The sequence below is a fragment of the Archocentrus centrarchus genome, chromosome 2, assembly GCF_007364275.1.
Source record: "Archocentrus centrarchus isolate MPI-CPG fArcCen1 chromosome 2, fArcCen1, whole genome shotgun sequence".
In the NCBI taxonomy this organism is placed as follows: Eukaryota; Metazoa; Chordata; class Actinopteri; order Cichliformes; family Cichlidae; genus Archocentrus; species Archocentrus centrarchus.
Genome location: NC_044347.1, coordinates 26,826,096 through 26,851,809, shown reverse-complemented (window position 1 = coordinate 26,851,809; position 25,714 = coordinate 26,826,096). Strand labels below are relative to the sequence as shown.

The following is a 25,714-nucleotide window of genomic DNA, read 5'->3' as shown; positions in this document are numbered from 1 at the left end:
AGAAAGAGCAGACTGCGAGCTAGAGAGAGCAGGAGCTAAGGGCGTTAGAGCTGACTGCGAGGAGACTGACTGCGAGGAGACTGACTGCGAGGAGACTGACTGCGAGGAGACTGACTGCGAGGAGACTGACTGCGAGGAGACTGACTGCGAGGAGACTGACTGCGAGGAGACTGACTGTGAGCTAGGGAGAGGAGCTGACTGCGTGGAAGCAGCCTGAGGCACAGCTGACTGGGGAGACTGAGACACAGCTGACACCGGGCACTGAGAATGCGCTGACACTGGGGACTGAGAATGAGCTGACACTGGGGACTGCTGTAGGTGAAGGGTGGAGGTTAAGAAATCCTGCACTAACCCATGCAGAGAGCCAAATAACCAAGGGTAATCATCGACTAGCCCTTGCAGCTGGGCCGTGAGCTGTTGCTGTTCCTGCTCACATGGGTCAGCCAGAAGGTCCATAACCAGTGAATCCACCCAACAGATAATGGTCTGCTTTGCCACCTCAGGGAGGGGAAAGGCAGGGGGGTGACGGGAATAATTGTCCGCAGGCATAGTAGCGTTGAAGCCAGTGTTACTCACGGAAACGGAGGATTGGGTGTGAAGTGGTGAAGCGGTCCGCGGCGTTATACCGCTCGGGTCTCGGGGTGCCTTCCGCCGTTGCTGCCGGGAACTCCCTCTCCTCCGCGGCTGCCGAGGAAGGGAGGGATCAGCGAAAGGGGAGGCAGGTGAGTGACGATGACGGGGACTGTTCAAAGACGCCGGGCCCCCCAGCGCTAGACGAGTGCCGTCGAAAAAATTGGAGCCGGAGGGGGTTTTGTAATGGTTGCGTCGTTCTGTCATGGCCGGGGAGGAAACGGACGAGGAAGGACTCACATGAAGGACTCCAGAAGCAAACATAACTAAAAAGGGGATTTATTTCAACGGGGAAACACAAATACAAAAACCTTGGAAGGGAGGCACAGGGAGACGAAGGGCAGGCACAGGGAACACAGGAACATGCGGGCACAAAACATCAACGACGCAACAGAGAACAAAACAAAACTGAGGGCTTAAGTACACACTGGGTAATCAGGGCAAGAGGAAACAGCAGGGAACAACAGGTGAGGCAAATGAAACTAATTACACAGGGGAAGCAAAGCTGAACGCAAAGCACAGGAAAACCAGACTGTCAAAATAAACAGGAAGTGACAAACCAAGGAACATACTGACTAAACACGGGGAACAGGCACAGACTCAGGACAGAGACGCAGACATATCACAACACTAGGAAATAAACTAACAAAACGCTGGGCCAACGGCCCAGGACATGACACTTGCAGCAGCCACCATTTCAGCCACTGCAGGTGGAGCGCTTTCATAGCTACAATCTTTCTGTCTGGGTTTTGAAATCACCTTAGTTTGATTCCTTAGTTGGTGGCAGACAGAATTGCATATCTCAATATGGTGAAACAAACATTTACTTTATCAGTGTAAAAAAATGGCCTCTCGTCTGCTTAACAGTAATATGTATTCTTAATATATGATGAATGTGCGGGTAGTGATGTTGCATTTACAAACATCCGGTGGTGCAGCTGTCTGTTTTGTTACAGCACTTACACACAAAATATATACCCACTATACCATAAAGTAAACATTACCCCTGAGTGGATGTGTATCCCGATGAAATGATTTCATTAAGAAATGAAGCCACTCTAAGCATGAAAAGCAAACACACTTTGCTAAAGGCAGGATAACAACTTCAGTCAGTACACGAGCCAGCGAGTCAGGGAGCGTATCAGCGAGCTGGACCTGTCGGTCTTACCTGGCTTGGTTTGGTTGCTGCTCCACAGCTGGCCACTGGAGTTGAGTTAGTGTTCGAGCCTTCTTCTAATGTTGTGACAATAACTTCTTTAATTTCCTCTGCAGCCTCACAAACCTCGAGCACCTGCAGTACATCCCCCGCGTCTATCACTGCTGGCGTCTGCATCCTGAACTCCTCGCCTACCAAACCTAACCTCAGTCCGGCTCACGCTAATGTCCTGTCAGTACTCAGTCGCTGCTTTCCTTCCCCTCATCCATCCCAGACTGCCACTGTGTGTATGTGACCTCCCTGACTCTCACCCGATCTGCAGCCCAGCCCTTCGCTTTATCCGTCTTTATATAGAAATCTCTCCCATCATGCCCCAGGAGGTACTGTATGGGACTGTGTGCTCACTTGGCACACAATGTAAGGGGCTTTATTGAAGAAGACAGAGAGAGAGGGACTGCGAAGAGCAGGAGCGAGGAAGAGAAGCTGGGGAGTGGGGGAGTGAGGAGACAATCACATGGGCTGTCCTGACAGCAGCAGGGATGGAGGGGGATAAAAAGGATTGATGGGCCGGAGAAAGAGGGGAGAGCGAGAGGGGCAGAAAGAGAAGTAGATGAGCACGATAAACAAATATCTGAGCCCACTGAGGATAACAACAAATAACCCACCAATTAGATGCCACTGCCATCCACCCAAAGGTATGTTTCTCCCACTCCCGTTTCCTTCCTCCCTCCTTCCCTCAAGGCGTCCTCTCCCATCCTCCTCATTCTCTGCTTATCTCTTGCCTCAGCACCACTCTCTGTCCATTGCTTCTGACCCAGTGAGCACTGTGGTGTCACCGTGCTGCCACTGGCATGTGTGTCAATGTGTGATTAAGTGCATGTGGGCAAAGTAAAACAACCAACTGATGGCATGCCTTAAAAATATAGGTCAGGTGAGATTCTAAACACATTCATGAACATATCCTACTAACGAGTATTTTGTATGCCCAAGTCAAATTCATCTTATTCCACTTGTGCAAAAACCTTTAAACATCAGTGAGCCACACTGACTCTTCCTTCATTACCACGAACACTCACACTCAAGTTTATTTTGACAGCCATCATCCTGCAAATGTGAATATTCACTGGGGCAACAAATGTGTATTAATACACAGCTGAAAACCGTCCCCAATAAAGACACAACTTCCTCCTGCTTCAGTAACTCTGAATCCAATTACACTTATATGCCTCAGACTTTTTAAAATAAAGTTTATACAGTATATATGAAATTCAGAGATGGACCTGACTGAAGCGTGATTGGTTTGGCTCTCTGGATGGTGCCTGTGCTGTTTGCCCCACAGAAATGTTGTTTCCTTCCTCCATGAGTCCTGTCCACTTACTAAAAGGCATAAAAAATACTAACACATCAAAAACCACCTTCCAAATCTACAGCAGCATAGCATTTTTCTCTCTTCTCTCTCCCCACCCACGGAGCTTGCAGCCTGGCCGTAACATGCAGTTCACAACAAGCACAGACACAGACACACACAAAGCTCCGGGATAACCATGAAGCTCTGCGGGATTCTCCCTCACAGGAGACTGAGCCAGGAGGCACTCACCACAGAGCAGACATCCAAAACACCAACACAAGCACTCTGCCTGTTCCAAGAACCTGACATGCTTGCTAGAGTCCGGGGCAGCAGAGCTACCTGTGCCGTAGTCTGTGCCACTCTGACCATACTGAAGCTCTAGCTGGGCAACAGCTGAGATCATACCGCAGCTGTGTTTAACTGGACTGAATAAATCAGGCTGCAGGGAGGGTGAGAGAAAAGGTGAAAGAGCAGGAGGTGGAGGGGGAGCAAGTTATGGAAGAAGATGAAAGGCGGTAAAGAAGGGACGTGTGCAACTTCAAGGAATTAGCTACATGAAGAGAGAGAGACACAAAAAGCATTATAAGGTGTTTACTGGCCTAAATCTGCATGTAAGGTGCAAAGTTGTACAAAAATGTGAGTTTCCCTGACCTGCACATAAACATGTAAAAATATACCCGGCTCAATGCGCTCTCTCCATCGGCTTTGATAGCAAGATGCTAATTCTCAAAGAACGCCTTACGGTTTAAACATATCACATTTCTCCTGTTTGACACCTCATACAATACAGCTCCACAACACACTCCTAAGCCGTCCTGCTACACTCACCTGATCCACCGCTTACTACACATTCCAGTATCCAGTTACGTACAACAATAACAGCAGCATAAACTGACCCTGTCAGTCCATCAACAGAAGGTGCAGGCGCCCACTGTCATTTCACGCTGCACTTCCCACAGACACTTTACGGCACCACACTTAGCCACCTCAAGATTTTAGTGCACTTGAGAGAACTTGGAGTGCATTTGCCAGATTCTCACAATAGCATACAGCCTGGCTCTTCAAAAGGGTTCGGTTCAGATGTATCAAGCCACCCTGGTGATTTGAAGTAGGGGTAAATCAGTCCAATATTTGGATCCGGTATCAGTCTGCTAGTGACTCAGAAAAAGGAGTCAGTAGACTGAGCTTACGCAGCATGGAAGATGGTTAAGAAAAAAGAGTCAGCAGTTTGGAGGTGAGCCAGCAACTTCTGCTTGTTTGTTTGCAGCAGTGTGTGACTTAACCACAAACTTATGGTAACACCTGTTTCTCTCCTCCTCCAATCTGCACACGCAGTAAAACAGAGAGCAGAGAAAGGAGAAAGAAGTGCAACCGGAAACAACCGCAAAGACTCCCACGCTAAGCTCAAATCAAACAAGTCTAATTATGTGAATAACATTAATACATTTTTTAATTTATTTAGATTTGTTTCTATGTCATTAATACTTTATTCTTTATGCTTCCCGTGGTGAGGCATCACAGACACAGTCATCAGAAACTTTTCCGCTGGATCGTGAGGACATCCCTGCCCGGAGCGATGTACTGCTCTGCCAGCCAAGACGCTGATTAAGTCTCGGCAGCGGAGTAATGAGCGCAGTGCTGCACTGTGAGACTCTGGGATGAGACTGACACATGCAGACAAGGGAGGGGAAAAAAAAAAACAAACATCCCACACACACACACAAACATATGTGAGACAGCAGACCTGCACCACAAGCACACGCACAGGGATTTGTGCTGAGCCTCTCCCTCAGTAGAATTGGCTGCTCTGATTACTCAAACTAAAGCCAAACGCTCCCCGCCCTGTCAGCAGCGCTACTGCAGGCCACGGCATGAATAAGATATGAAGAGCAAAATACTAAGAATGGCTATGCTGTGTGGCAAATCCTGTCATCTGTTAAAATTAGGCACAGTATGCAGATGAAAAAACACAGTCACACATGCACGAGCTCTGCTAACAAGTCTTGCCACAAGGGAAAGCGAGTGCCAGCTACGTCAGTAAATGATGGCGAATGTTGGATTGTTTGTGTTTGCCATCATTTCCCCTCAGCTGGTTAAGCCGAACACTTGATGAGGTCCGCGGTTTCAGACGGTTTGGCTACAGGGACAGGTCCCTCTTGGATAAACAAAGGCTAAAATTTATGACTTCTTCCGTTAATGCATCGGACTCATGCCAGCAGCAAGTTTGACCTTTAAAAGTGCAACAGAAGAAGAACAGCCTCATTTCAAATAGCAGATAATTAGATTGCCGCCATCTTGATGCACCAAAGTTGTTTTGAAGACGGCAACTGACTGTAAGTAGTCACAAATTCAATCATTTAAAATATAAAGTTACACAACAAGGTTTGGAACGGCACCTACTGATAAAGAGCATCCTGTACAGAGAGAGGACAGCGATGAAGCAGTGAAGGGCTCCGTCCTCTGGATCAGTGTGACCTCAAACATTATAAGCTGCCATCATCGACTAAGCTGATCAGCTACTCCAAAAACCACAAAATCAAATCCAGCATAACAAAATGAATCACTCAGAAACATCAAGCAGTGTCTGCTACAGAGTTACATTTCAATTCTGATTCCATTCATGCCATCAGCAATTTCTGTGCACTTATAATTACTGTATGTGCACTTATGAGTACTGTGTGTGACAAACACATGAGTCAACAATGCGTTCAGCTGCCTCTCCAGGGGGATTCATGTCCCACAGACTGACTCCAGCTCAGCCATCATGAAGGGCAGGTTCAAATATATTTTTTATTCTGTTCTGCAGCCTCAGTGACCTCCACATGTACCCGTTTTCCACCTGCTGTAGCTTCTGGTTAAAGTTGCCCTCTGGCTTAAAGCAAAACATGGACTTCAGCTGCCAGTTGCAGCCCAAGACAGTCGAGCTGGAGTCTGTCTTACCCCAGGAGGAGACTTACTGGAGCGGCAGCACATCAGTATAATTCACTTACTAATATGTTAAAGCTGTGAGGTGTCCCATGAGGTTCGGTTTTAGTGAGCTGATGTTTAAACACTCATATACTGCTAATAGGAATATGTGCGAATAAGTGTGAAGAGTCTCTCCATTCAGTGCAACTGACATCATTTAATGTTCAACCAAGCCACAAAAAAAGCTCAACTATGAGTCACCCAGCACTGCCTGTGGGAAACGTCTGCTTTTACTTTCATTTTGCAACTCTGTAATGTACTATTTGCATCATGTTTGGTAGGGCTGGGGGGGCTGGGGGGGGGGGTTTCATTCATTTAAAAATAAGTGGGATTGTAAACTGGTTGTGAACATGCCAAACTGCAGGATCTAAAAGGTTAATTTAATTAATGCAATCAATCAATCATTACATCAATATTTTTGTTTATCACCCATTTTGAAAAGAATTTTTCAGTGCATTAAAGTGCTTAACCGCAACCTATCCGTTCTCTTTATTTAAGGGATGCTCAAATTAATTGTGTTATGGATCAACAAGACCACACAAAACAAGGAAACTAACTGGCTGCTACTCAGTTTCTTCCACAGTGACTAAGAAGTCATGTACTCCTCAAGTGCTACCTGCAATTTCACGTCTTGACAGGCCAACTTGCAGCCAGCCGGCCCAGTTTACACAGCGCTATCTGATCCGTCTGCCTTTTATCTGAATCCAAGCAACGCAATCAAATGTCTGCCTGCTGCACGAAATTTAAACGTGAGTCATTAGACTTTCTGTTAGACACAAACGAAACAAAAGGCAGATGGTGCAGCCTATATAGTACCAGATGCTCAGCAAATATGTAAGCTGGAATAACTTATAATGTTGCCTACCTTATACTTTTCTTCTATCAAATAATCCATCACATAATCCATATTTTGAGCTCGCAATCATGGAAGTCAGAGTCAGCATGATTTCTGAGGGAAGACTGAATTTCCAGAGTCAAAGCCAGCTTAGCTGCTGTGTCACTCGGCCTGGTCCATTTCAGAGGGGGCCGCTGAAACAATCTCCCCACCTACTGCTGCTGCATTTCATAAACTGACCCAGCTCCTGCTGTGAAATGCAGAGCCTGCCTTCAATGAGGTGGGTTTAACAGTTTTACTGTCGAGAGAACAAGCTGGCTGCGTCCATATCCTGTTGCAGAAGTTTTCAGAAACAGGCTTCTGGAAAGCCGCGGCCCAGATCTCGACACAAGTGGACTGGCCCTCCTGGCTTTTGCCCTGAAATACCAGATGGCCCCGTCCCATTCCAGGCTTAGAAACACAATTATCATTCCAACTCATTCTGACTTGTGAGTGATAAATCTCCTGTGCTCCAAATCCTATACAAATCACTGTAGCAGAGCTCTCGCAGCAACTCGAGAGGACCCTGATGAGAGGTCATCCACTGTAAACGCTGAATGCGCAGAAGCTGAGCTGTGATTCTGTCAGTGAAACCGTAAGTGTAACAGGTAGCGCGGTAGTGACTGTGCAGCGTCTGTGTCTGTATTCAGTCCTACCTGGACCTGCTCCCCCCGCACAGCTGAGTCACCCAGCAGCGGCTCTGCTGGCGGCGTGTTAATCGTCACAGACTTTTCTGAGCGGCTGTCTTTGCTGCGCGGCTTGTGGCGGTCCCGGCTTCGCTCTCTGAAAGACAAAGTAAAGCGCAAAAACTGTGATTAGTGAGTGAATGTTGCCTTAAAGAACTAACAGCGTAAAAAACCTGAACAGAACACGATCTTATGTGAGCAGGGTTCTTCCATGGACTATTTTAAAGATCAAAATCACACATAAAACAAGAAGCAAAAGTGAGGTCAGTGTGTGACATGTGACATGATATTTGGATGCAAACAATAATGTGACATTTAGAATCCCCATATACCAGTATCATTTCCTAACTGGTAAATGGACTAGCTCATATATAGTGCTTTTCTACTCTAGCTGAGCACTCAAAGTGCTTTAAAGAACACAGTTGCATTTACCCATTCAGACCCATTCACACAAACACTTCCTTCTACAGCTACGTGATTACTGTCTAACATTCAGACATTCAGACTCCGACCGTTGCATCGAAGAGCAGCTTGGGGTTCAGTATCTTGCTCAAGGATACTTTGGCATGCAGACTGGAGCAGCCAGGAATCGAACCACCAACCTTCCAATTAGTAGATGACCTGCTCCTACCTCCTGAGCCACAGCCACCCTAAATGCTGCCAATATAAACAAAGGCAGTAGAATTTTAAATAGTTTTAAAGATTATTATTACACAGGCATTCTGGCCTGTGTAATATTCACCACAGCACTCCTCTGGAGCTCCTCCAATTGACTTATGAAAGTTTGACCTTATTTGACCTTGGAGAAGAGGTCAGAGGCCCAAGTAACATGATATATCAATCCCTATATGCTTATAAACAATGGCAGTAAGAAGCATAGTTTTGAATATCACATGACCCCACTCTGCACCCCTACAAAGTTTTATCACAATTCATTCAAACATTTTTACGCTATCGTGTTTACAGACAGAACACACACATGCAAATGCTGCCAAAAAACATGACCTGCTTGAAACATGTCCAAACTATGTATTATATTCTCCTGATGGATGTGAGAGTTACTATGATGTACGGTTTGGAGATGGTGGAACTGACAAAGAGACAGGAGGCAGAGCTGTAGCTGGCAGAGATTTTCATTGAGTGTGAACAGGAGGGACAGGATTAGAAATGGTTTGGACAAATGCAGAGGAAGGATAGTGGACATGTTAGACAAAGGATGTTGAAGATGGAGCTGCCAGGCAGAAGGAAAAGAGAAAGACCACAGAGAAGGCTCGTGAATGTAATGAAGGAGGACATGCAGAGGATAGGGTGAGATGGAGGCAGACGATCTGATGTGGTGACCTCACTGTGCCTAAAATGACCCACATATTTTGTGTATAATATTTATTTTAAAAGAGCAAAAGTGGTTTATTTTTTGGGGGTTTTTTTACCTACAGGAAGCAAACATGTCGACTTGCACCCTGCACTAAATTAGCATTCTACACCTACAGTCACCAGTCATAGTTTTTACACATACAGTGCCTTGCGAAAGTATTCGGCCCCCTTGAACTTTTCAACCTTTTGCCACATTTCAGCCTTCAAACATAAAGAAAAAAAATTTAAATTTTTTGTGAAGAATCAACAACAAGTGGGACACAATCGTGAAGTGGAATGAAATTTATTGGATGTGTCAAACTTTTTTAACAAATAAAACACTGAAAAGTGGGGCGTGCAATATTATTCGGCCCCCTTGCGTTAATACTTTGTAGCGCCACCTTTTGCTGCAATTACAGCTGCAAGAGGCTTGGGGTATGTCTCTATCAGTGTTGCACATCGAGAGACTGAAATTCTTTCCCATTCTTCCTTGTAAAACAGCTCGAGCTCAGTGAGGTTGGATGGAGAGCGTTTGTGAACAGCAGTCTTCAGCTCTTTCCACAGATTCTCGATTGGATTCAGGTCTGGACTTTGACTTGACACCTGGATACGTTTATTTGGGAACCATTCCATTGTAGATTTGGCTTTATGTTTTGGATCATTGTCTTGTTGGAAGATAAATCTCCGTCCCAGTCTCAGGTCTCTTGCAGACTCCAACAGGTTTTCTTCCAGAATGGTCTTGTATTTGGCCCCATCCATCTTCCCATCAATTTTGACCATCTTCCCTGTCCCTGAAAAGCAAACCCAAACCATGATGCTGCCACCACCATGTTTGACAGTGGGGATGGTGTGTTCAGGGTGATGAGCTGTGTTGCTTTAATGCCAAACATATCATTTTGCATTGTGGCCAAACAGTTCGATTTTGGTTTCATCTGACCAGAGCACCTTCTTCCACATGTTTGGTGTGTCTCCCAGGTGGCTTGTGGCAAACTTTAAACGAGACTTTTTGTGGATATCTTTGAGAAACGGCTTTCTTCTTGCCACTCTTCCATAAAGGCCAGATTTGTGCAGTGTACGACTGATTGTTGTCCTATGGACAGACTCTCCCACCTCAGCTGTAGATCTCTGCAGTTCATCCAGAGTGATCATGGGCCTCTTGGCTGCATCTCTGATCAGTCTTCTCCTTGTTTGAGATGAAAGTTTAGAGGGACGGCCGGGTCTTGGTAGATTTGCAGTGGTCTGATACTCCTTCCATTTCAATATGATTGCTTGCACAGTGCTCCTTGAGATGTTTAAAGCTTGGGAAATCTTTTTGTATCCAAATCCGGCTTTGAACTTCTCCACAACAGTAGCTCGGACCTGCCTGGTGTGTTCCTTGGTCTTCATGATGCTCTCTGCGCTTTGAACAGAACCCTGAGACTATCACAGAGCAGGTGCATTTATACGGAGACTTGATTACACACAGGTGGATTCTATTGATCATCATCAGTCATTTGGGACAACATTGGATCATTCAGAGATCCTCACTGAACTTCTGGAGTGAGTTTGCTGCACTGAAAGTAAAGGGGCCGAATAATATTGCACGCCCCACTTTTCAGTTTTTTGTTAAAAAAGTTTGACACATCCAATAAATTTCATTCCACTTCACAATTGTGATCCACTTGTTGTTGATGCTTCACAAAAAATTAAAATTTTATATCTTTATGTTTGAAGCCTGAAATGTGGCAAAAGGTTGAAAAGTTCAAGGGGGCCGAATACTTTATAAAACAGCCTGAAAGAATTAGGAAAACTAAAGAAAAGCAAATAAATAAAACAAATGACTTGATACTCTTTTAACTTAAGATGTTCAGCTAATATCATCCACTTATGCTCAAAAAGATAACTTTAAACCCTCCATAAGGTCTTCCGACCATGTCATACTGCAATATATGAGCTGCACTAATCCTGTATAGAGCATGAATGGCAGGTTTCCCCATCCTCTGCCCAGCATCACCATTGCTACATGGCAGCGAGCCCACTCTGCAGTTCCATTACCAGAGAAAAGCCAGACAGCCCCTTTAATCCCTCATCTGTCTCCTTTCTCCTCCAGCTGCTGACATTTGGCCAAACATACATTCTGTTACAGTTTTAGTAACAGGACCAGATTAAAATGCAGCAAAACCATCTCTACAAATAGACTGCACTGCTTCAAGTTCAGTTTTTATAAGAGAAGCTATATTTCTCAGGTACTGTGCGTCAGAGGCAAGGCTGTCAGACCTCTTATAGGCATAAAGATGCAGCAAAAAGATGACCAGACAAACAGGCAGGTAAATAAAACAAAACATTTTATGATCTTTCTTTTCTTTTAAGCTGTATGTCTAAAGACAGAAGGATTTTTCTTGATGCTGAATTCTTTGTCATGCTAAACACTAATGAGTTTCCTGCAGTCTCTAAGCTTGCTGTTTCCTGGTAATCACTTCTTTTGTATGAGCAACACTGGAAAAGCAGTGTAACAAACCTAATTTCCACAATGGAAGAGGCTTTTTCATCCTGCTTTATATTAAGACACTCAAGCATATGAGGCATTTCTTTTGACACCCGCATGAGCTGATCTTTTTTTGGCTACTTGAGTTTATTTAAAGCAGATATGGTGAAACATTATAGCACTTGCTAAATCCAAAACAATGGCCTCAAAGGTGCCCAGTGGGCCTGTAGATTCAATGGGAACTTGCGGTTTTGTCAGTATGTGCAGTACCCTTTACATTCTACATGCTGATTTGTTCTGATATTAAAATCAAATATTGATGAGATCAGTTTTAATCTTTGCAGTCTGGCATTAACACAATAAAAGCCTCTTACGGCTAAATAAGATCTGGTCCCATCACTATCAACCTTATAATGAACTATTCATGAAAAACTCAAGTGACCCTTGAATGCTACACACAATAACCATTCATATTCATAATGTACAGGACATCCTGCCTGCAGCGGTAATGGAGGAAGCTGTGTATGACTGGCAGCAGTGGAGCTGCACTGGATCCAAGTGTTTTCATTAAAGGGTGCCGCCCAGCCTGCTTTCCGCCTCTATTCTTGCCCTTCCTTTTTAAATATGGACTCGCTTTAGTGCAGGAAAATCACAAGAGGGACTAATGTTTGAAACCTGTGTGCAGTGAGAGAAAGCTCATTTTCAATAGCCTGCAGCAATCCACTTCACAGACAAAGTGACTGACATGTTCTTATCTAATAAATCCAGGAGATTAGGAGGTGGATGTAAGCCTTTAAATATATTACCACCATCATTATTACTTTAAATATTATTACAACTCCCATCATCGCTGTGCTGATGGTTATTCCAGAGGGAGTGCTCATCAGTCAAACGCCACCACTGATTATGCTTATTAATTGGAGAGAAGTGCTGTAGAGGAGGGAACAGGGAGGAGCAGCAGGGCTCACAAAGCAGTGATCCTACTTCAAGGTCATTGCCCTGGGGGATAAGTAAGGAAAAGGTTGCAGCTACCAAAGAAGACTGGAAAGTAGCAGAAAGCTATATTAAAAGCAAAAAAATAAAAGCTAAGCTATTTCAGTGACAATTTAGAGCATGTCAGACGTACAACCTAGAGCTGTATCCGAGCGTTACTTACAAAGCACAAGACCTAGAGACTGGTCAGCAACCATCTGGCAACCACGGGAAACTTGCGATTGCTTGCAATTGCCAGTAGTTACCATGCAAAATACTGGCACTGGTGGTTGCCAGTAGTTCATATGGAAGACGCAAACTTGTTAACTATTAGTGAAACTGGAGAGCAACAGTATTTTGCCCGGGGATATTTTGGCATGCAGACTGGAGCAGCCAGGGATTGAACCATTAACCTTCCAATTAGTACATGACCTGCTCTGCCCCCTGAGCTACAGCCACCCTCATTGTAAAAAAAAACAAATTTTCTAAATTAAAAAAAAAACAATTTAAAAAGAGAAATAAGTAAAGACATTCAAAAATCAAATTAGGAATATATTTTTCCTGACATTTAAAATGACAACACCACTCCTCCTTTGCAATTAAGTTACTTTTTCCTATTAGCTACTGGATTAACTACTGGATTCGCTCTGGGATTAGCTTCTCCATTTAGCATTCTGGACCTTTGGAGAAAACTCAATGCAAGTTAGCCATCCAGTGCAATGTAAGGAGCTCTGTGATTGGTTAAACCCCTGTCACACTCACGCTCATTATCCACCACCTCACTGGAGGTGAGGTGGTTAGCGTTAATGTGCTCTTCTTAAATAAAGCTTCAAGCAAACTGTTAGAACCACTGACACACAGTGTTAGAGCAATGTACATTGGTTCTAACAGCGCTCGATGCTTCAAGCTTTATTTAAGAAGAGCACACTGGCTTACTAAAAACAGTAGTCAACTAGTACTGCTGGGAAATAATATTTTCACAAGCTAACATGAGTCTAAAAGAGTGCAGTGATGCTAGTATAAGCCACATTAGCACGTCACCTTAAACAGGTTGTCACGCTGAGTACACCAGTACACACTCAAAGGGTCGGGGCTCCCTTTCAGTGCAGTGTGCCTTCATATTCTTCATATGTCTGTGTTTGACATTTTAAGAGAGTGAACACTGAGACTAAATGTCTTTGTGCAGCACAAAAACTATCAGCTAAAAAAACGGCATCACAAGAAACTCCAGACAGGCAGCCTGTGTCTCTTTAACCAATCAGAGAGCTCCTTACATCGCACCGCATGGCTAACTTGCATTACTTTTTCTCCAAAGGACCAAAAGAGTCACAGACAGGCAGCCGGAGAAGCGACTCGCACAGCTAATCAAATAGCTAATCTAGGAGCTAATAGGAAAAGGAAATCAAAAAAGGAGTGGAATTAGCATTTTAAATGTCAGGAAAAATCTGTATTCGATTTTAAATTGCATTTTCTGAAATGATTGAGAATCTGATTTTTAATTCTGAATTTTAAAAAAATGTTTTGAAATTAGGTTTATATTGTTTTTTTTTCTGTAAATCATTTTTCCATTTCAAGCATTTATTAATGGATTAATAATCATTCAAAAAAGAAGCTGTTTTGAAGCCGTCTGAAATCAAGCATTCATCCGAATGTTTCAATTAATGATTTTACATTTCACAGCCAGCTATGTAATCATAAACAAGAAAAAAACCCTGGTCCTCCCCATTTTAGCAAGACAGCCTATGTGTAAATAATAAGATGGAAAATTAATGTCAGTTAGACCCCAAAAATTGAATAAAAAGCATTTTAAAATATGCAACTTGCAAGGAAATGTGGAGGTGAACAGACGTGTGGACAGTCCAGCAAATGTTTTGAACAGACTGGCCTCCGTCTAGCAGACCCTCCCCTCTTCTCATTCCCCTTCGGCAAGCTTCTGGGGTCCCTGCACCGTATGGATACCAAGCTTCCAGCACACACACGCACTCCTCCCCCTTTGTCTCTTTTACCACATCCTCTTCTTGCCTCATTAGCATGCAGCCCGCTCATTGGTATTCCAAAATTGTGCTGCGGTATGATTTGATTAATGGAATTTGACTTCCAGTGTGGATCCCTGAAATGGGTATGGCTTTTTGGAGCACTGACGATGGATGGGGCAGAGTCCTGCCAGTTCGGCTCCGGAAGCAGCCTTTCCCTCTAACACCTGAGGATGAGTGTGATTGCATTCTCCATTCTCCACCTCACACAGAAGGAGAATGGTGGCAGGAAGGCTACCGAAAAAGTACAGCCAACTAGGGTGGCATGCCAAGCTGTCTGTGGACCAATTTGTCCTCTCTATGGCTGGCAGGGTAACCCACACACCTGTGCGACACAGAGCTTTGTGTCAACACGGCAATCAGAGCCAAAGTACCGGCGGGCAGATCAGCCACCGCCAACAAGGATCGTGACGTCGAGTACAAACCAACACACCACAAACTCAGCAAGACTTTCACAAACTCATACATGTAGAGCAAGTGAGGGAGGGTGAGCAAATAATCAAGGAATAAACCATTGTTTTTGACATGAAATTGTATTTTTATTCACACTGACACACAAGTTCCAGGAACTTTATTTCCATAGAACTAATGATGAGAAACATTCCCAAAGGAAAAATCTTTCCCAGCTGATTGTGAGCCCAGTGGTTGGTGGCTGCCCCTCCCTGCCTGCGTTTTTCCATTCCACCATTGCCGAGAGCTTGCTCATAGGGGATCGTCTGATTGTAAGAGCTCTTACTCTAATCCTGTACAGTCTTTACCTTGTAATAAAAACCCTGAGGCAGTTGTTGTGAAGCGGTACCATACGATACAACTGACATGAATTTATGTTTTCACAGCAGTTCAAAAGGTCAAGAAAGCCTCAGCGAATACGTTTACTGGCGTATCAATAGTACAGTGGTCTCAAATTCCCTTTGAAAACTGTCCTGGTTGGACAATAAAGCCTTTAAAAGACTTTGAGATCAGTTTATTGGTGGTCATATCTCTAAGGCTGCTGCATCTCGTTATCGGCCAAACAGTCCGAACAAACAGTGTGTTAGTGAGAAGGGATGGATATACATGTTTTTCTTAATCCTGCTTGTAGGTCTGACTCTTGTTTACCGTATTTTCCGGACTATAGAGCGCACCATACTATAAGCCGCACCTACAAATTTTTTGGAAAAAACTGGAAACGTACATATATAAGCCGCACCGGGCTATAAGCCGCTGGTATCTCCGCCGCTCTCGCACTCGGCACTCAGCAGAGGGGGACAGACAACCCCAAATTTGAGTTATAACAAGTCAATTCACCATTGATTCGTTCACGCCGAGCTTACGTGCAGCGGCTCTATTTCCCTCCTGTAGTGCCAGGTCGATAGCCCTCAACTTAAAAGCGGCATCATAGGAAGTTCTTTTTGTGGTTTCCATGATGAGGGAGTTTGAAAAAAATCTCTTTTGTGCCTGCTGCTAGCACTTGTTGGCGCTTTCTTCTTTGATTTCCAACTTTGACGTCCCATGATTCATATCCTGCTAAAGAGCCCCCTGGTGGTTAAAGAAAAATCCACAGAAACGCCGCACCGGGCTATAAGCCGCATGGTTCAAAACGTGGGAAAAAAGTAGCGGCTTATAGTCCGAAAAATACGGTATTCTTTATGTGGGGGATAAAAATTAGGCCTATACAGGTGTTCAGCATCTCTACATCTAATTTATTATCTCTGAGTTTGAACAGTTTGAAAACAGAGCAGGAGATAGCTTTCTGAAATCACTTTTTTTTTTTGCAGTGTTTAGCTATCAAAAAAAACGAGCACTGAAAAAAGTGAAAGGTTTGAAGGCAAAAAAAAAAGTCCAATGGACTTGGAACTGGTTCCCAACTGCAGCCAGTGCCTGATTCCCATCCCTGCATGTGAGCATTTAAAATCCTGGATCAATAACAACGCTATGGATACACCTAACTTAGTTGAACGATCACTATATTTTCCACCCCCTTTTCAGCCTTCACAAATTTGTGCATGCAGGCAAAGCACTACCAGAGACATCTGGGAGATAAATCTCCCTGAAACTTCATTCAGACGTGTGTCCCATGGGCAGGTAAACTAAGTACCCTAAAAAATTTATGTTTCCTGAGGAAACTATAATTTTTCGGCAGTACAGAATCAGCTTTATTGACCAAGTTTGTGCACACACACTGGGCTCTAGTTGATTTTTTGCTCTCAGTGTAAATAACAGACTAGACAACAGACAATATGAACATGACACAGACACTAAGAACACATATAGCATATTCATATTTAGATATGCAATGATCCAGTGGTCCCTGCTTAGATCAAAACACTGGTGCCTAGACTTCATTAATGAAGTCTTCATTCAGACTTCATTAAACGTCATGATAGCAATCAGTGTTACTTAATCATAAGCTTACTTTTAGACGAGTGTATGAGTCAGATTTTTTCCTCCTGCTTAAGAGATGAGTAAATTAGTCATGAGAAGCACCTCTGGGTGCTGCCTCCAGCTGAGCTGCAGGGGTACTCAGTGTCATAAGTAGCCCTTCGTTCTGCCTGCTCATCTGCATTAGCTTCATATAGGCGACCCTGCAGTGAAGTGACACCTTCCACCAACTAATGTGTCTAATGTTTCCCTACAGCTTGAGCAGGTCAGGCTCACATTGTAAATTCACCATTTAACTCCAGCCATACTGCTTTGTTTCTGTTTTTCCCATCCAATGTTAATGTCAATTACATACAGCACTTCCAAAGCTTAATAACAGGCTGCCTTTTTATTACTTTAACTTTCATACTAATTAATCCAGTTGAAACAAAAAGTACACCACTCTGCTTTAAGCATAACGTCATGCAGAAACCTTTAAATGGTATTTAAACTATGAATTAATATTACTTGAAATGACTCTGTCCTGTGTGAATACTGTGCGCTGCTCTGTGATTGGAGTTACAGCAATCAAAAGAACCAATTTTACACATGAGCAGCTGCTAATATGTGATTTGCAAGTTTATAATCATTTAAAAACTTAAAACTGAATGAGTGAGAGTGCCTAGCTTTGGAGAAGTTCTGGGAGAGAACTTAATTTGGCTCTGCATCAAACCACCATGCTCCTAAAAAAGTGGATTAAACTTTCTCAAGTATGAGAGCGGAAGCTGTTTAAGGCACAGTTACAGCAGCTACAATTATTTCTGCAAGTCAAAATTCTTAGGATTTGCTCAGTAGCAGCCTGTTTTGAGCATCAATTATTATACACTGCACTAATGGGAAAAAATGTTGAATTAAATCCTGCAATCTACAAACACATGACAGCCTCTAAGTCCAGTGATTCAGGTGGTACTGTATTATTAAGTAAAATTAGCAAAAATCATATCAAACTTTTTTCATTTCAGAATTAATTGTCCAGCTCTGGATTCTAGCGCAGCATAACAGAAATATACAAATTTACCAGATGCAAATAAGAAATTGCATGTTTTTGGCAGGAAGTAACATCCACAGACAGAGCTGCCACTGCCATTATTGACGAGCCAGGGGAGTGGTTTGTTGAAGGCACCAAGAGAGGACGGTCCTCACACAGGAGTCGGGTAAAAAGCCAGCAACGAGGGAAAGCAACTCCCAAAACCCTCCAACGTCTGCCACTGAGAATCTAAGCCAATCCCGTATTTTCTATTATGTCCTAACAAATTATATTCAAGAGTGACTCTAATGTATCCTTATATAAGGATAGTGTTCTCATCTGTTTGTCTGTATGGCTGTATGCACACAAGCAGTGAGCACACTCCCACGTGCTTGCATCTGTTCCCAGCAGCAGGGTAATTAGACGACAGCGATCCGAAGCAGCTTCACGCGCGGCACCCCTCGGTGTAAAAAGATTACCTTCACGCGAGGACAGCAAGGGGTTTCAAAGGCAACAATTTAGTTTTTTCTATATTAAATTAGAGACCAGCTGGTGGCTTTGGCACAGTCATGGTAAGACTGCAGGACAGGAGGAGAAGGGATCTGAATGCAGCCTGGCAGGGATGCCCATATGTTCCTTTCCAATTTGCTGTCACTCACTTGAAAGGGTGCAGCAAAAAGAGGACACAGGTCTCCTCCACTTTCCAAAGCTCTGCCCTGTCCCCACTATCTTTGATTCCACTCTAAGAAGACCACTTTTCCTCTGTTTAACTTTGAGCTACAAGGACACATTGCTGCCCTGGGGAATGAAGACGCCCTGGGAGCAAGTGATACGCCCGTGCTTTCCCATCCTCAAAGAGTAGTGTGGACTACATTTAAAAGGTGGGAGGAGAAAAGGGAGAAAAAGTGATCACAGAGAACAGGTCGGAAGTGAATGAGAGCAGGGACAGCTGCTGCCTTCTTGTCATGATCGGCCACATGGGAGCAAAAAGTTTAATGATGAGGAGAATGAAAGGAAAGAGATAAGGAAGGCAGGCCTGAGAGGGATACGGTGTTAAAGGGAACGAGACAGCAATAGAAAGCCGCCGACAACATGACAAATCCCTTAAATGACAACAGGTGGCAGCAAGAGTGGGAAAGGCATTAGGAACCCCGAGAGATATATGGCAAACAAGCTGGGCGGAGTAACCCGGGAGGGGCTGTTGTGGAACAGGATCCTTTTCTCCAGCGGTCAACTCTCATCTCCTCTCTCACTGTATCCGCTGAGCCAGTCAGTCAGGCCTCAGCACCTGTCTCCTGCTGCCTTCCTGAGGCCTGTCAACCGTAATCATTTCACTGCTGACAGACTAATGCGCCTACATGAGCTGCAGGCTCCACACATGCTTGGCCAGAGGGAAAGGCACAGAGACACATGAGGTCAGACTATGGAGGTGGACAAAGAGACAGTGTTGGAGCAGGGGCAGGAAAACAAATGTTTGACAGTCAGAAAGAAAACTGTGGAAAGAAGGTGCAACAGATTTATTGTGTTAGCTTATAATGCTCAGAAGCTTCGACAGGAAGAATAAGACTGTCCTCTTAAAGAGCCGCAAGACTCCTACATACATACAGGTAACTCTCTTGGATAAATCATGAGTACAAAAGATGAATGAATGGTGTTGAGTAAACTGATTTTTCATAAATCAATGTGGCTGCGGCTCAGGAAGTAGAGCAGGTCACCTACTAATCAGAAGGTTGGCGGTTCGATTCCTGGCTGCTCTGAATGCCAAAGTATCCTTGGGCAAGATACTGAACCCCAAGTTGCTCTCCGACGCAAGCGTTGGAGTATGAATGCGTGTGAATGTTAGACAGTAAAAAAGCCGTTAGCTTAGATTCATATGGAAGTGCTTGTATGAATGGGTAAATGTAAAAGTGTGTATTAGCGCTCTGAGTGCTCAGTCAGAGTAGAAAAGCGCTATATAAGAACTAGTCCATTTACTATTAAAAATTTGAGACACTTACCGTATTTTCCGGACTATAGAGCGCACCATACTATAAGCCGCACCTACAAATTTTTTGGAAAAAACTGGAAACGTACATATATAAGCCGCACCGGGCTATAAGCCGCTGGTATCTCCGCCGCTCTCGGTTTTCCACAATTACTCGGCACTCAGCAGAGGGGGACAGACAACCCCAAATTTGAGTTATAACAAGTCAATTCACCATTGATTCGTTCACGCCGAGCTTACGTGCAGCGGCTCTATTTCCCTCCTGTAGTGCCAGGTCGATAGCCCTCAACTTAAAAGCGGCATCATAGGAAGTTCTTTTTGTGGTTTCCATGATGAGGGAGTTTGAAAAAAATCTCTTTTGTGCCTGCTGCTAGCACTTGTTGGCGCTTTCTTCTTTGATTTCCAACTTTGACGTCCCATGATTCATATCCTGCTAAAGAGCCCCCTGGTGGTTAAAGAAAAATCCACAGAAACGCCGCACCGGGCTATAAGCCGCATGGTTCAAAACGTGGGAAAAAAGTAGCGGCTTATAGTCCGAAAAATACGGTAATTTATATGCTTCCCAGGTCTTGAGCCCCAAGCTTCAGACCAGCCAGCAGCTTCATGAGACATGAGCTCAAACTTGCCCCTTGGTTCGAGGCCCACCCACAACAGGCTTGTCAAAGTTACAAGAAAATACTCCACCGTACTGCACAGAAGTCCACCAACCATATTTAATCATGATGTTTTCCATATATTTGCCACAACAAACCTTTGCTCGCCTTCTGTTTTTGGAGATGTGCACATCACCCCCTGTGCTTCCAATCAGATGTAGATGCACATGCACAGATGAAGATGTTCACAAACACGTTCCTCCAGATAGTGCCTCACAGTGCAAATGGATAATAACCCGAGCCATGCTGCAAAAGCAACCCAATAGTTTCTCAAGGGAAAAAATGGGATATTCCTTAATGGTGAAGCACGCTTGGCAGTTATTAAATCCAAAACTAAGTGCAGAAAGACCCACAAACAAGTAGCAACTGAAGGTGTCTGCAGTAAAGGCCTAGCAGAGAACCTCAAGGGAGGAAATGCCACATTTGCTGATGTCCATGGCTTTTAGACTTCAGACAGTCCATTAAAGCTTAATGTCTGCACTTCAATCACATCTTGTTTGTCTGATTTAAAATCCAGTGTGGTGGTCCACAGAGGCAAAACTACAAAAATTTTAGTAAAAGTATCTTTTTTTTTGGTGGAAATTAATAATAATAAAAAGTTGATTAATTATTTATGATACTTTGCTGTTTCACCCTTCACCATCAGGAAGGCCAAAATGCAAATTCAGCAGCAAAACAGCACTACAGCAAATAACTGACCGGCAGGACTCACCCATGTCTGTGGGATCCCCGGGAGCGCCCGGAGTAGTAGGAATAGCCCGAGTAGGTGGACTCTGTATCCATGGTGATGCAGTCCTGCAGAGACTGCTCGACTCAACTGCCGGCAAGCGCGGCAGAACCTCGTGTGCTTTCTTGTCGAGCTAGAGGTGATCGATTAGATCGCTCAGGAGGATGACAGAGGCGGCGAGCTGTCGGCAGTCAGGCTTTGAAAGCAACCCTGAGGGCGCCCGGTAAGGAAACATTAACCTGGAGGGTGGAAGGAGGGGGAAGGGGTGGGGGGGGGGGAGACAGACAGGAAAATTTGAATTCATAACGTTAGGTGTCTGGGAAACCTGTCCACATCTGACTGTTAAGAGACCCGAGGAGCTAAAGACTAAAAACCAAATCAGGCATTCAAGTCACAAGATTTTTCATCACATCTATTTTTCCTCCAGTGTGCTTATGTTTATCTGCAGCTGCATTACAATCACAGCCTCCCAGTGCCAAACCTGCACAGTGACAACACTTCCCATTATAGGCGGCTCTCGGGAGGTTACACTTCAGCTGAGCATTCCAGATAAAAGTGCTACCCTGAAACAGCAATTTGCTCTTATTCCCATTTGACTGGCGACTGTTGTTCTGAGGCAGTCTTAAGTTTCTGACACACAGCAAACAATTTAAGCCTGACAAGCTCCAAGATGAAGAGAGCGAGAGCGCCACAGAGATAAGCCTTCTTTTCAAAGGAGGCGCTAAGATGAGACAGAGGTGTTGCCGGTTTGGAACTGAGTGTCGATGATGGGAACACAGGCAAGGGCGTAACTTTGAGTCCAACATTGGGGGGGGTTAAGCTCTCTGCCTATTTATTTATTTATTAAATCATTTACTTTTCTAAAAGGATTCAGGAGATTTGGGGTTAACCGTATTAGAAATACATTGTAATGCTTTTACTATGTATTTATTTAACTTTCTTTGTATTTACTCTGCACCTTCAACAATTAAGAAAAGGCTTACATTTCTCACATTTTTTCCAACAGTAACAAATATTTGACACTTTTAGAATCTATTATATCACACACCTAAATTTCTCAGTTTTCCAAGTGTATGAATTTACCTGGTGCACTATAATTTGGCTAGGAGAAATTATGACACAATTCCACAAATATAGCCATTAGTCATTAAACAAGAGCAGTCTAAATCCCTGCATGCCATTTTCAGCAACTATGCTTAAATGTACATTTATGACACTGTAAATTTTGAAATCAGGTCAAAATTACCTAAAGACAACAAGAGAGTTGCAGCTGCGTACTTAATTTATATAATATTAGAGCACTTAGACTGCGGTAGCTTCAAGTCATTCATTTACAAGTGTTGTTGTCGACCAAAAATGAAAAGTTGTTGGTTGTCCGCTTTTTGTCGCTCTTTTCATTTTTTCGAGCTACACCCACTCCCCAGCAGCTGCTTCCACAAGCAAACAGTGAACTGCTGCTTGGTAGAGAAAGCGGGTTGGGTGATACCAAGTTTTTGTGGGGAGAGGGGGGGGTTACATTACCGAATGAGTAAACATGCTAGTATTTTACCCAAAATTTATAATGAATAAAGAAAATTACCATGTTATTCATGTAAGATGTTTTTTTTGTAAATCGAAATTATGTGACTTTATTGGGGGGGGGGGGGGGTATAGTGATTGGATCAGATTATTGGGGGGGGGGGGGGGGGGGGGGGGGGGGTCATAACCCCCAAATTATGCACATGAGCACAGGAAATTCACACAACAGTTTTACCTGCATGTCTGCAGATAGCTGTATAATCCTGGCAGCTGAGAAAAACCTTTAACCATTCTGAAAAAAGGTTTTTCTCCTTGTTAGGCCTCATTTTAAAAAAATGAAATCTATACAGTACTGTGCAAAAGTCTCGAGTCACCCTTCATTTCTTCACATTTTGATAGGAAAATGGGAAATAGGGAAATGTAATGAAATATCTGCAAACATACACAGCTGTGCTATATCATTTCCTCTGTGATAATACATACAATTTTTATGCGATATAAAAATGTAATATCACCATATTCAGTTCGGTTTTATTTATATACCGCCAAATCACAACAGTCACTTCAAGGCGCTTTATATAGTGAGGTAAAGGAAAAACTCCCTTTTAACAGGAAGAAACCTCCAGCAGTGCCAGGCTCAGGGAGGGGCAGTCATCTGCTGCAACTGGATGGGGTGAGGGGAGAGAGACAGGACAAAAGACACACTGTGAAGGAGAGCCAGAGATTGATAATAACTAATGATTAAATTCAGAGTGGGGTATAAACAGAGTAAAAAGAGGTGAATGAAAATAAATACTCAGTGCATTATGGGAACCCCCCAGCAGTCTAGGCCTATAGCAGCATAACTAAAGGGATGGTTCAGGGTCACCTGATCCAGCCCTAACTATAAGGTTTATCATAAAGGAAAGTTTTTAGCCTAATCTTAAAAATAGAGAGGGTGTCTGTCTCCTGAATCCAAACTGGAAGCTGGTTCCACAGAAGAGGATCCTGAAAGCTGAAGGCTCTGCCTCCCATTCTACTCTTGAGTATCCGAGGAACCACAAGTAAGCCAGCAGGAACTGAGCAAGCAGAGGAAACAAAAAAAAGAAGTGGCAGGTCTAAAAGACTATCTACCACAGTATCTGAAACTAGAACTGGACTGAAAATCAGGGGCAACGGGTTTATAGAGCGATGAATACCAATGTGGCATTTTTGGTTCAAATCACCATCAACAGCTATGTATGGAGGGGGTTAGGATAGAGGTACAACAATGAGTGTCTACATCCATCTGTAAAACATGGTGGAGGCTCTGTCAAGGTTTGAGGCTGTATTTCAGCCGGTGGTCTTCAGGATCTTTAAGATTTATGGAATTATGAACACAGAAAAGTATGGGCAGATTTTGATCCGCCATGCAATGCCATCTGGGAACGCATCTGATTGGCAGAGGCTTCATCTTTCATTATGACAATGATCCCATACACACAGTAAAAGCATAACTGAATAGAAAAACACACAGTGGAACACTATCGGTCATGGATTGGCCTCCCCAGAGCTCGGATCCCAACATTATTGAAGCAGCGTGGAATCATCTGCACACAGAATGGAACAAAAGGCAGCCAACATCCAAAGAAGAGCTTTGAATGTCCTTCATTCTACACACTTCTGTACAAACTCTGTTTGTGTGTTGGTACGTTTCAATAAATCGCTGCACCTATTTCCTATTTTCCTAGCAAAACATAAAGAAATGAGGGGTGGCTCAAGACTTTTGCACAAGGTGAGCTCAGGTGGGGCGAAAAGAAACGTTTTTCTAGCGTCTAAAGCAGCAGCGCTTGTTCCTGTAGCCGCCATTAAAACCTTTACTGGGAAACAGCTGGAGGTCCTTCATCAACCACCTGATCAGCAACATGAAGAAAAAAGAACTTTGTAGCTGCTCCATCCACTCTGCAGTATGGAAGTTAAAATATGCAGATGAACTGTTATTAAGCCAAAAGTATTTCTTACCAATTACTTGATTAATCGATGGAATAATCGATTACTAAAACAATCGATAGTTGCAGTCCTATCTGCTACTGTAGCACATTTGCTTCAAGGTTCTGTATGTCCAACATGCAAAAATGTAATCATGTAAACGCCACCCATCAACAAGAACAATGAACAAAAGTATCCAGGGAACGTCCTAAAATGCATGAAACATGAACAAATGTCACATTTTTAATTCACCCACCTAGACTGATGCTTTTATCCAAAGCACTCAACAACACTGTGATTGCATTGATTATAATTAGCAGAATTTCTCTGGTTAATTGCATCCTAAATTAAGTCAAGTTGCAATTCTCCCTCAAGAGGATCACATAGCTTTAAAAATGCTGCAGCACCCACACATCAAACATTCTGAACAACCAAAGTTACAACAAAAACCAAGAAAGTAAAATTATGTACTGTCCCCTGGAGCAAGTACAAGACTTGAAGGCTTCATTAAGGCGGCTACAAGAAGCCTTTTACTGGAGTGGTCAGAGTATTTACTCGGTAAAAGATGAGAGGTGTGGAGAAGTGTTTGAGTGAGATAAATTTGGCTCAGAGTCAGATTAAAATCACAATTTTGTAGTAAGATGTTAGTCACAGCTTGAGGCGTGCTTGTAAATACATTCACAGAATGAAGCAGCAGAACACACACAGACACACACACACGCGCGCGCACACACAAATCCTCTAAACTACTCAGACAGATGAAAACACACAGGTAGTTCAAGCTAAATCAAATTTCTGCCCGGCTCTGCACGCTGAGCCTGTCTGCTTACACCTGTCATTAAACAGCCATAACCTCTATGGAGTGGAGGACAAATATACAGCTGCTATTATATCTTAGCTGATATTAATGTGACACCACTCTCAAATAACAGACGTGATGTGGTGCTTTAGTTATGGTGACCTATAAGGAACACTTCAGGTAGATACAGTTTTTACCCACGACCACGTTAGGAGTGTGAGAGCGTTAAAAGACAA

At 43.6% G+C, this 25,714-nt stretch overlaps 1 protein-coding gene across 5 annotated transcripts in view; it reads right to left on the bottom strand.

Annotated features, from left to right (window-relative positions):
- The window catches only part of LOC115795504 (vang-like protein 1), a 65,483-nt gene that overhangs the window by 27,673 nt on the left and 12,096 nt on the right, over positions 1 to 25,714 (bottom strand). For 3 of the 5 annotated variants that reach the window (XM_030751465.1, XM_030751473.1, XM_030751486.1), the window contains exons 2-3: positions 21,200 to 21,453; positions 7,632 to 7,758 (exon numbers count right to left, since the gene is read on the bottom strand). In XM_030751465.1, the coding sequence (XP_030607325.1) occupies positions 7,632 to 7,758; positions 21,200 to 21,270 (198 nt within the window). In that variant the 5' untranslated portion in view covers positions 21,271 to 21,453. Of the gene's footprint in view, positions 1 to 1,798; positions 2,025 to 6,966; positions 7,054 to 7,631; positions 7,759 to 21,199; positions 21,454 to 25,714 lie in introns of those variants that run through there. The other 2 variants (XM_030751499.1, XM_030751481.1) reach the window with 2 other exon arrangements.